Raw genomic sequence first — 12,516 nt, forward strand, 5'->3', positions numbered from 1 at the left:
TTGGTGTTAATGATATGACACATACGTTTTTTATAAAGGATTTTTAACCGCTCTCCAGCATTTGTTTTAGAAAGCCGCATCTTTTACTTTTTCCAGAATGTATTTTTTGTTATAAATTTTTTAAAGAAAAAATATGATGCTTTAATTACTGAGGATATCTTTTTATTACAATTTTATTAATATATTATTTAGAGCATGTATGTATGAAGACCACAAGACAATGTTAATTTGTCTTCATGTCAGTAAGTTTGTGTGAAGTTGTTGGCTTTGTCCAACAAACTGCATGGTGTCTGTAACAGTGCTGCTACAGCAAAGGTAAACATTTACTTTAACACTGCTTAATTATTTATAACTTCTAGATATACCACGCATGCGTTATTGCCGCAGGCTTAAAGATTACATTTTATGTAGCAGTTTGCAAGATGTACATGCAGGACACACCTCACAGGGCTTATGTGACACATTATATATAAATCAGGCTGTGTTGGATTTGTAGCAAAGCTTTTTCTGACAGCTTTCTGGTATCACCCTCTAAGTCTACATATGGTGACTGTAGCTCTCTAACCTCTGGGAATGTTCTGACCTCACACAAGTCTGGCTCGTATTGTGAAATAGCTGTTGTTCAGTCTTACGGTGCTATGTTAAGAATGTGGATTAAAGCGTGATTGCAAGTGCGAGTCTCAAAAAAGCTTGTGGTTTTAAAGGTGCCCTCAGCTGAGTGTAATGAACACATGATTGAATGTTTTGACTTCAATCATTAGCACTCATTACTGATGTGCAGGTCACTACCAGGTTTTTAGTATTCAGCGACATCTTATATAAAGTTTCGTAAGTAGTGATTTCAAAATATGACTCAAGGTTGCAGGATGTGAAAGAAAACGATTGTCAAGATAATTCCAACAGAGGGCGAATTTTATTTTATGTCTGACCGAGCTCCAAAACACTCCACTTCACAAAAACTACAATTTGCGACTCCCTGGAAGAGTCCCAAAACCAAAGTCCTAGTTTATAAGGCAGGCTTGCCATAAAAATATAGCCTCCTAATCCAAGAAACACTGATGCAATACGTTTTCAAACATCTTAAAAAGTCTTCAAAAACACAGAAGTTGGAAAGCAAAATAATGTTTTGCTTTTTGTGTTTCTGTGTGTGTGTGTATATGTGTAAAATCAGTTGTGGGTGTGCCGGGGCTATTATAAGTGAAACCACAGAGTCAAAACAATATCCTGGCAGCTCCTGAACTAAAAATACATCTTTATTTTAGGCTTCAAATAGCCTGAATTAGATGGAAAATTGCTCTGTGAGAGAAAATAATCCCCATCATTAAGACAAAAGGTACCAAGAGTGACTCCTGCTGATCATTTGTATTAATTACAGCTGCAGGAGGGGAGAAAAAACCCCACAAAGGAAATTTTTAGAGAAATTTATCTTTACTATCAAACAGCAATGATTTCAACCAAAAGCATTTCAAAATTAACTACACTGCGTCATATTGAAGTTAGGTCACTGTACAGAGTCATGTTGTTTTTTTCTAACTTACAAAACATGCAAACAGGAGGTTTATTGAGAAACAGGAGGTTAATATCTACAGACGAGCTCGAAACAAGGCATAAAAAATGGTTCTGCCACCACGACAATTACAAACCTGCACAGCAAATATTCTTTGGCATTAAACATGGCTCGAGTGATCTGCTGCTTGACGCATGAGTCACTGCACAAGTTTACTTTGAAACCACTGCTTTCCTTTTACAGGTGCAATCACAGGTAATGAGACCTTTGGTTCTATGCACTCTGTAATTTTCTGGGTTAGACGGAATTCAGGACTGAACGATTAATTACTGGCATGAGTCATGTGCAAAAAAAAGAAAGAAATAGCAGAATACATCTAACTCTGGTGCTATTTTTCTGATGTTTGCATGTCAGAAAGAACTCTGTGGGCGGCCAATCAATTTGCAATTAAAATACAGAACTCTACACAGCTTACAGCAGGACCCACCTACACGCAGTAATACTGCTGCCAGAAACTGTTTCAGGAGGAGCATGCAAAATTTCCAGCGCTTCTGATAAAACATGACAGTTGAGAACCTGTTTGCATAAGAAAACGTACTCATCTCATGCTAGTCGTGCAGCGTTCTGCACCGCACAAAGTTTTGACATTTACATGGTGACCCCAACAAGAGATAGCACACGGTGACAAAGCGACTGCTTATCTTTGCTGAAAAATTCATGAGTTTGACTAATAAGCACTCCAGAGAAATGACTAAATATACATTTTGCTCTTTATAAACAGGATTCTATCTGAGTCATAAAAACTAAAAGATCGAGGGCAGCAGGTGCATGCTGCTAAGCAGTTAGCGTTAAAGATGAAAACTGACGGTCATGTCAGATATAGCCAAAATAGCACAATTATGAACATCAATTCTTTACTGTCCTATCCGTTGCTTGTTCTTTCCTAGAGCATTTATCAAGACATAAAAAAATATCTTGAGACATATCCTCCCATAACACCAAAAGGAAAAGGAACCCACTTAGTTCCCCGAGCTTAGGTTTTGTGAGTCTCTCTATGTTTTCATACACTCTTCCCTTCCCTTTTGCTTTCAGAAATGCCTTATTTTTTTTTTCACACAGATTTAACAAACACTGGAAACACTCCTCACAGATATTAATCCATATAGATATGATAGCATCAACGCGGTTGCTGCAAATTTGTCGGCTGAGAATATCCTGTCCACCGCATCCTCCAGGTGCTCTATTAGACTGAGATCTGGTGACTGTGGATGCCATTTGAGTACAGTGAACTGTACATGATGTGAATTTTGTGACATTGTGCGTTATCCTATTGGAAGCAGCCATCAGAAGGTGGGTACACTGTGGTCATAAAGGGATGGACATGGATGGACAGCATTACTTGTGTTTCTAGGCTGTGGTATTTAAAAGATGCTCAACTGGTCCTCCAACGTGTACCAAGAACATTTTGCACCATTACACTGCTGCCTGCCTGAAACAGGGCCTATATGCACCGAGTGGCTGCCATGTGATTGGCTGATTAGATATTTGTGTTAACAAACAGCTGAATAGGTGTACCTAATGAAGTGGCCGATGACAGCATTTATAGCTCTAGCTCAAAAAGAGCTCCACCTGTAGCGGTTCTGGATGTTGTTCATTGTACCTTTTTTTTCTCAAAAAAACTATTGATTTTATCTGACTTGTGAGATATCTCATTATTTTAATAATCAATAATAAACTGATATAAGAGCTGTTAAAATAGATAACAGTACAGTGTAAGGCTCCCAAACCAAAAAAGGCTGGTAACTGCTGCCATCACTACAGTCTCATATATAACAAGCTGATAGGGCAAATATTCTCAAACACACACTGTTGCTGACGGCCTTGTTGTGCTTTCGCACAGATCAGTGTGTCCTCAGCTGTCCCTGGAGCCCACGAGAGTAATTTCCGCGTCAGAGAGCCTCGGCAAATCCGGGGCACACCTGGCTCTCTGCACAGATGGCTGACGGAGCTGTGCTGATATCACTCAGAGAAAATTTCTATCATGTCTTCTATAAACAACACAGTACTTGGGATCACTGTCATTCTGTGGGCTATGATGATTATTTAAGCATGCCGACTCACAGTGACTGTCACTGTGAGCGTTTGGTTAACAATAACAATTACATTGTGAAAGGTGCAAAACAGTGTGCGGGTGACTCAGTAATTTATATGCAAAAGGGAACTGAAGAAAATAAATGATAAAATAAAAGTTTGTATTTACTTTGGAGTCTGATATTACTACATGAGAACAGACTAAGAAGGAAGCAAGTAATTTCTTTTTACTTAAAAAAAGATCAGTTTAATTTCAATATACATTCTCCTCTTAAATAAAAGCATTAAGTATTATTAACATGTCTTATTAGAAAAATCTGATGTAAACAGTTATTGTTGTCAGAATACACTCATTAACCACTTTCTTAGATACACCTGTTAATGTAAATATCTAGTCAGCCAATCAACTCCTTGCATTTAGGCATGAAGTCATCGTCAAGACGACCTCCTGAAGTTCAAATTGAGCATCAGAATGGAGAAGAAAGGTTAATTATTTCAATTTTTTTTAACTTATAGCTGTTTTTTCCTGCACAGTCATTTATCGAGTGGCAATTCTCTGGGTCAAAATGCCTTGCTGATGTCAGAGGTCAGAGGAGCATGGACTGATTCAAGCCACAACAACAGAAGACCACACCCGGTGATATTCCTGTCAGCTAAAAAAAAAAGAAAACTGAGGCTACAATTTGCATGGGCACCATGTTTGGAAAACAGAAGGCTGGAAAAATGTTGCTTGGTCTAATGAGTCTCCATTTTCACTGCAACCTTTGAATGGTGCGGTCAGGAGTTAGAGTAAACAACATTAAAAAACATGGATCCATCCTGCCTTCTTTCAGGCAGGAAGTAGTAGCTCCATCAACCGGGGTTTAATGGTCCGGGAAATATTCTCTTGGCACACTTTGGACCACTTGGTACCAACAAAGCATCATCTAAACACCATCTACCTGAGTGTTGTTGCTGCTGACCGTGTCCATCCCTTTATGACCACAGTGTACCATTTGCTGATGGCGGCTTCGTGTCACAAAACTCAAATCATCTCAAACATGACATTGAGTTCACTGTATTCAAATGAACTCCACAATCACCAGATCTCATTCCAATACAGCACCTTTGGGATGCAGTGGAATGGGAGATGCGCATCATGGATGTGCAGCTGATAAATCTACATCAACTTTGTGATGCCACGATTTCAATATGGACCAAAACTCTGAGGAATGTTCCAAGCAACTTAAAAGGAGTGTAACCCAGTACTAGAAAGGTTTAACTGACAATGTGACCAGTGAGTCAGTAGATAAATTATAGTTTCCGTCAAGCTGCATTTGTATAAACTGTTTTTAAGAGCTTTATATGTTGTGTGTGCAAGAGAGTAAAGCCACCAGATAAAAGTACACCATTTCCTACTGAGATGTCATAACAGCGACATGTGATGCAATTTGTACGCAAGTACAGAAATCAAATAATTCCACCACTTATTTCAGGAGTGGTTTACAGTAATAGCTTAGATGACACAACGTGAACTTGCCTAACAACAGTTGGATGAGCCACACATGAGTCATTCGTGATTCACCATTAAAAGCAGAAATGCCAACACTAACAGTATCAGCCAATGTCATTACATCACAAGTGGCCCAAACTCTTAACGGTTGCCATCACAACACAAACTTCATTTTATTGCCGTTTAATCAAAAAACGTGACACAAGGCAGGCAGTTGGCAGCTTTAGTAATACGCTGCCCACAAATTGCAGGGACGGCTGAATGTACAAATGCAAGCAAGTGTTTTATCTAAGTGACTAGAAACACCCAACATGCCATTCAGTTCTGTTGGCTTGACAAAAAAAAAAAAAAATCAGCAAAAGTCTGCTGTCATCACATTTAGTACCAGAACAATCCAGATTACTTCCCCGTTGAATATCCAAATCGACAGGCAGAGCCCTGGTGCTGATGTGGATATTTTGAAATGACTGAGGCAGCAACGCTTCCACATGCTTCGCACAAAGTCAGCTGATTCACTGCCACCCAACAAAGCTTTTTAAGTCATGTCAACATGCAGTTTAAACACCCCCAATGGGAACCTGCACACCATCCTGCAGTGCAATGTCATCGCGGCGCTTAGCAACCAATCCAAAACAACAAACACGCACACATCAGCTCCATCGCTGTCCAGATGGTGAGTAGCAAACTTCGAAAGAAACCAACATCTTAATCTGTGTCTCTCTGTGTGTAATTAAACCGAGAAGCACAGAAAATTCATTTTACCCAGCTTTAGGAGGCGATCACCAGTAAGCACAACACTGCCAGTCCTCTTTGTTAAAGGACGGAAACACAAGTCTTTGGCAGAGCTGAGAAAGTCTGGCTCGCAAGCTGAGATTTCACATGTTGTCGGCCGACATAAGGATTTTATGTACGTGTGTGAAAAAGGAATGTGAAGCCATCAAGAAGGAAGCAGCCCTGCTGCAGATTCGATCAGCTGAGTGAGTAATAACATTAGCTCACGCTCTATTAGTGTGCGTGCACGCACAGGGCAGAGGTTTAAGCTGTGCTAAATGAGAGCCTCCCTGAGCCTCGAGAAGCTCCTTCTATTTCTGTCCGACTGTTTGTTTTCATCTCTGGTTTAGTCATGTGTTCGTGCCAGTGGTCACAGAAGCACACATGACCACGCTCACAGGTTGAAAACACATTCAAAAAACAAATGCTCGTGATAGTTTCAACACTGTAGGTTTATAGTAATGATGCCAAAAGCCAGCAAAATGAAAAATGATCTTCCTGAAAAGAACTTTTACTTTACCTGGAGCTTCCTCGAGTGGCTTCACAGCAGGGCACAAGAAGGTCTGAAAACTGGACACACATAGTTCACTGACTGTCCCCATAGCTCTGGCGTGTTAATCTCCGTATCTGAGTGTATGTCTCAGACTGCAGCTGTGTATCGTCCTGAGTTCCTCCCTCCTTATGACTGTGATGTGAAAGAAAAGTTGTGAAGATCCCAGTCTCCCCAGTGCACCTGTCACTCCTTGCTCCCAGCTGTTCCCTCCATGGAAGGATTCCAACTGTAAGATCCTGCACTGTGTCACTTTGCTTCACCTAATCCCCCCCCCCCCCCCCCCACCCCTAGTTGGATGACGCTCCTCGGCCAATGTCTTACACTAACCTACTTTCTCTTCCCCTTTGTTGAGAATGTGCAACTTGCTATCGGATGCTAAAATCACTTCTGCTTTCTCCCCCGTTCCCCTTTTCCGTTGGTATCTGAGCCTCACTCTTATCCTCCTCTGCTCCCTCTCTCTCCCTTTCTCTTTCTCTCCCACTAGCTACCTCACATACTAATTCTTGACAGGCTGCACACAAAATATATTAACGTATCTGTGACTGCTGCAGCAACCGCGTACGACTGGTTCAATCTGAAAAGTCGCTTGAAGAAGGGATGGAGTTCTGTTGTTTTCATGGAAATTATGGCAAAAATAAATAAATAGATGAAAGTCAGCAGTATGCTTTTTTTTGTCCACTCCAGATTTTTATTTCCATCTCCACCCTCTGCTGCTTTTAGCTTTTAGTCACTCGTGGTTTTTTGGCTTGAAAAGCATTAAAAAAAAGAGGCAAGATTTCATTGTTGCTTGGCAACAGGATAGAAGAAATAACTAGCTCCTGGGCCAAACACTGTGAGCCATTTGTTTTGATTAGATTATTCTCACACTCGGTGAGGGTTATTCGCAGTGACACGATCGCATTTTGGGGCTGTATAACGCACATGGGTTTCACAACAACAACAACGGCAACAAAAATGTGCTCGTCAACGATCTGTTTCAGATTCTCGCTTCCTCTCGTGGAACAAAATGCAAACAATTAGCTTCCCTCTTGAACTCGTGTCACCTGCCACTCTGCATTACCCCACTTGTCAGTCACTCCTTAATTACTCCTTCTCTGCGAGTCATTCATTAATCCTTCAACTCCGCCCTCTCTGTCAATCATGTTTCCATTGAAAAGCAATATAGGGGTGACTCGATAAGGAATGCAATAAAGTAAGACGTGCTTCGTGGTTATGGAAATCATTATGATCTAACAAGCACTGCCTAGTTCATTATACGAGGGCACAGTGCTTCAACTTGACCTCTGTATGAACTGCAAAGTCAGTTCTGGGTACTTTAAATGCTGCAGCTGCACATCACCTAGACAGAACAGCTCTGTCACCAGAGGAACAGCACACAGTGAAGTCAGCACAAATCTTCCGCCTCTTTTTTTTTTTCCAGATTTGTTCCTCCCCCCTCGCTCGACAGCACAACACAAACACACTGAAAATGTTTAAATCTGTGTATTTCACTGAACTTTTATGGAGCTATTCTAGTCCACAGAGCAAACTTTAAATGCTCTAATGAAACTCATAAAAGCCAATTAGCCAAATCGACAACAGTTCATTTGAATTAATTATTTTTGCACTGCAGTTTATTATGGACTAATGAGGACGTCAAGTGCAACACGCAACTAAGCTGCAAATGCAGTCATTCAAAGAGAGATCCCCAAGATGCCCAAACTGTCACAATATAAATGCTAATACTGATTTGTTATATAACACACTTTAGATTGCTTTAGTCAAAAAAGCACATGTTAAGTCACTGATTAATTCCTCATGAACCCCAAACGGGAGAAAACATCTAATGACCCTCAAATATGTGAGTAAACTAAAAATCTACAGCAATGCATTGATTACAACGTAAACTGCACTTTTTCTGCAATATGAGTTTCCAGAGTAGGATGGCATCGCAAAAGAATTCCCTAAACAAATCAAAAGAGTTTAAATTATACAAATACTCTAATGCATCCACTCCTAAGTGATTAAACCGCTAGGAGGCTAACGACTGTACTCTGTCACACCCGATCCAACCCCTACTTGTCTTATAGTGACGGTGCAAGAGTCTGGGTGTTGTCATGGCTTAATTGCTAATTGTGTTTATCCAACAAAGTATGGATGCCACTTCTTGGCCTCATGCTCTCTGGGCTGTCATTTTTAGCTGAAGTCAATCAAAATAATGCCAAATAAAACCAGATCTAGTGTCAGTCTCCACTTTATGTTGTGCTATTGAGCCAGTTCGTAACAACTGAAGCAGTTTGCTTTGATATGGTTTCTTGTAAGTGTTGCCATGTACAGCATAAAGGCCTTTTGCGTTTAACTGGCCCCAGATGAACCACTTCCTTGAGCATGGCATGCCATCATGTGGACACTGCATGCAACAACAACTCTTATTTTCACCTCCCCTAGCAGGCTACAAGTCTTCTGGAGTTAGCAGACCCAGATTTAATCTAACTATGAAATCTATGTGGGCTGAGTGCAACAGTCATGAGTAAAAATTACAATAAGAAAACCGATAACTTCCCCATCAGATTACACGATTCTGATGTGAATCAGTCATCAGTAAATGAGTAGACAGCTACGGAGGTGAACGTGTTGTCTTTTTCGATAAAATCATTTCCCTGGTGGAAGATAAAATCTACAGGAAGCTTTCTGATCTGTGTTGGTGGAACTCCTACATGGGAGCCTAATGATAGCATCACCTCTGGTGACTAACAACTGGCTGAGTGGGGGCAGAGCCAGCGACTCTGCTGATACAACCAGAGTGAATATGAAGGCTAGAGCTTCTACACCTGAACAGGCTGAATGAGTTTAACAATATCTCCACAATAGCATCATGCAGCACTCGTTGCTCAGCTTTGAGCACTTCTCTTCATCTGTGTCTCTTTTTGATCGGTGTAAATTTAATCACATTAAACAAACCGTTAAATTCATTTTGCTTCTTATTTCTGGAGTTATATCTTACACGATCAAGAAAGTAGAACAGCTGTAGCATCTTTGGTGTGATTTTTATGTAACTACTTATTTCTTGCTATTAAGAACAAGTTGTGTCTGCATAAGCCCGCTGAGAGTTTGCTGCTTCCGTGACAGTGTCAGTATGCTTTGAACACGAGAGGAGCTTAGAGCTGGAGTAAACGTGTCACGTGGCTGAAGAGTGACAGTTTAAGGGAAAAATACTACAAAGAGAAAACAAGAAAAAACACACACACGCAGCATTAAGACCAGCAGAAGCATCTCTATTTCAGGAGAGGTCAAACTGACAGAGAGAAAGATGACACCCATAACCACAGAAACCACATATACCTGTCACCCTAGAGCACCAGCGCACCACACCTATGAGCAGTTGCACTGTTTCCTTTGTGCGCATTTTATTATGCAAAGAGAAACCGAACTGCGCTGACAGGTGCAAGTAGATGGGAGGGGGTGCACACAAAAGAAAAAAAACATTTTGACACCCTGCAGCTCAAAGCCTTTTAAGTAAGTCTTGAAACCCAGCCACGCCTCATGAATCCCCAGGTAGTTGATTTAGGGCACCAGCACCTAGCAACATCACTGGAACACAGTTCAGAAACCTGTTTCGATGATAATCCTGCTGTAAATGTAAGAAGGCGGCTACGCGGGTGAAGCCACGACGCAATAAATTATACAAATTACATTAGAAATATAGCCAGCCTCCAGACGAATGTTGTGTTTTGTTATATAAGTCCAGACTAATTTAAACTGCAGTGGGGAAAAAAAATTGTGCCAAAATTAAACGACATCTCCACTTTTACTTCCATCTTCTTCCCGTCTTCTTGCTCACAGAGGAGATGATATGCTTTGCACTTCTTCATTCAGATTCACAAGCTGTCGATTTGACTAAGAAGGTGTCGGGGACAGCGAGAGTGTTATCTGAATGCACTGGGTGCTTCAGCGTGTCTCTTTTCTTATACCTCACACTTCAGCAGATAATTACATAATCACCAACTGATTCTTTCAGCTCCTTTGCAAATAAGGCATATCATTATCCTGTTCTGGGGCTGACAGGAAAACACCCTGCACAGGCTACCCAAAGTCACCACCTATGGACTCTTTATAGCAATTGCTCCTTTGTTAGGAGCTGTGATACTTCCATTAGACTAAAACTTCCCCTCATTTTTGGAAAAGAGATGAGAACATCATCCCCCTCCTTCTCCTGCTCCCTTCAGCAGAGCATCAGTAGATTTTTTTTTGCAATGAGGCCATTGCTGGAGGTTCTATTTTGAGATGCATTAAGATCACTAAAAAAAAAAAAAAAAAAACTAAACTACTAAATAATTGAGATGAAGGCTCTATCATATTCTAAGCTGAGCCACCAGCTAGCTCATCCCGGTCTGACATCATCAGGGATGTCACCATACACTTGATGACATGATGCTGAATTTCCAGTAAATATGGCTCACATTTTTTTCAACACAAGTAGTTGTATAAGAAGGCATTCTGTAAAAAAAAAAAAAAGAAAGAAAGAAAGAAAAACTATGTCAGCCTCAAAATAGATCCCAGCCTGATATCCTATAAATAAATCAGTCCGGATCATGTAAACTCCCAAAAGAGCAGGAACTTTTCTGTTTCTCCCTGCTGTTGTTTTGGAGTGTAAAAATCCGATTTATTATTATTATTATTATTGTTTTCACAGCTGTCACCCTGCTGTCATAGCTGCAGTGAGATGCTAAATAATTAATTGCGTCGACCTTTTTATATGTGTGCATACCACAGAGACCACCTGTTTTAAAGCTGGCTTTAGATTGCATCCTTCTTCCTGTTCCTGTGTATGCGCTTAGACTACATAAACACGGGCAAGTGTAGGATGAAAACAACACGGCGTACAGGCCTGCTGCGGACTAGGACTTACTTTGAAGTGTGACACGTTGTCATTTTTTAACAGTTTCACCAAACAGACAGGCAGTAGTGTGGACATAGCTCAGTGGGCTGCATTTTTTTTAATCTCTTGGCACAGCAGGAACACGGACACGCTACGGCAGTGCTGTAAAGCATGCGCTCATGCAGTGTCAGGCTTTGGATCAAAGCGTCTGCTACATGCCAAACAGTCTGCGTGAAACAGTGCGATGAGGACAAACCGTAATTCTCCCCCTCCATCCCGGTGGTGCTGATGCTGCTGCTGCTTCTGCGGCTGATGAAGGCGTCTCTGTCCGGGGATGTCTCTCTCGAAGCGCCCGCAGCAACTCCGTTACCTGCCGCCCTCCTTCCCTCCCTTTCTCGTCTCTTCTCTGGCTTCGCCTCACCTCCCAGCTCTCAACTTGAAAGCAGGCGTAAGCTTACTTTTTTTTTGTTTTCTTAGCTTGTTGCTTTTCTGTTTGTCCCTTCCTTTTTGCCGTTTCAGAGGTGTGTGCTGCCGATGCCTGGCTGCTCCGCTGTTATGTAGCTCTCCAGAAAAGCCGGTGCACATGCTGACCCCTCCCATCCCAGATGTGATGTCACGCTCTAACTTAGCTTCAAGTTTACTAAATGTCCTGCTGCTAGGTTTTATAACTTGCTGCTTATTTGACGGGCCGTGTAACGTGTGCATGCAACTATTCATATAATTCATTAAATACAACGTCCAGTGAAAATATGAGAAAATTACTAAATGTAATGCGAGAAGCAAAACAGATTTAGGCGATCCTCTGTTTATTGGAGCGTTATTCAGTCTCTTTTAGCTCCCAGACGTAAATAAATCTTCCTTTTGAGCTAATGAATAGACTTCAGCTTCAACTTAGGTTTGCCTGCTCACCAGAAGTGACACCTGGTGTGGTCTTCTGCTGCTGTAGCCCATCTGCTAACATGTTCTACATGTTGTGCAATTAAAGATGCTCTTCTGGAGCTAATGAGTGGTTATTTGAATTACTGTTGCCTTCCTATCAGCTTGAAGCAGTCCTTTTCCTCTTACTTCTTCCACTCATAAATATTTGCTGTTTTTCTGACCGTTCTCTGTGAACCTTGGACCCCTGGTCTGACCCCAACATGCCATGTTCAAAGGTACTTAAATCACATTTCAATAAGGAGAGAGCTAAACATGATTTACTGAGATAAAGAAATTAGCGTATTGGGCGATTATACACCAAATGA

General features: G+C 41.1%; 1 protein-coding gene across 3 annotated transcripts in view; it reads right to left on the reverse strand.

Moving 5' to 3' along the window:
• Nucleotides 1-11,797, reverse strand: part of cyth1a (cytohesin 1a) — a 42,150-nt gene extending 30,353 nt beyond the window's left edge. The window contains exon 1 of one of the 3 annotated variants that reach the window (XM_085156187.1): nucleotides 11,529-11,797. In XM_085156187.1, coding sequence (XP_085012313.1) covers nucleotides 11,529-11,547 — 19 coding nt within the window. In that variant the 5' untranslated portion in view covers nucleotides 11,548-11,797. Of the gene's footprint in view, nucleotides 1-6,381; nucleotides 6,672-11,528 lie in introns of those variants that run through there. The other 2 variants (XM_085156184.1, XM_085156188.1) reach the window with 2 other exon arrangements.
• Between the last annotated feature and the right edge of the window lie 719 nt (nucleotides 11,798-12,516).

The sequence above is a fragment of the Neolamprologus multifasciatus genome, chromosome 4 (assembly GCF_963576455.1).
Source record: "Neolamprologus multifasciatus chromosome 4, fNeoMul1.2, whole genome shotgun sequence".
NCBI classification, from domain to species: domain Eukaryota; kingdom Metazoa; phylum Chordata; class Actinopteri; order Cichliformes; family Cichlidae; genus Neolamprologus; species Neolamprologus multifasciatus.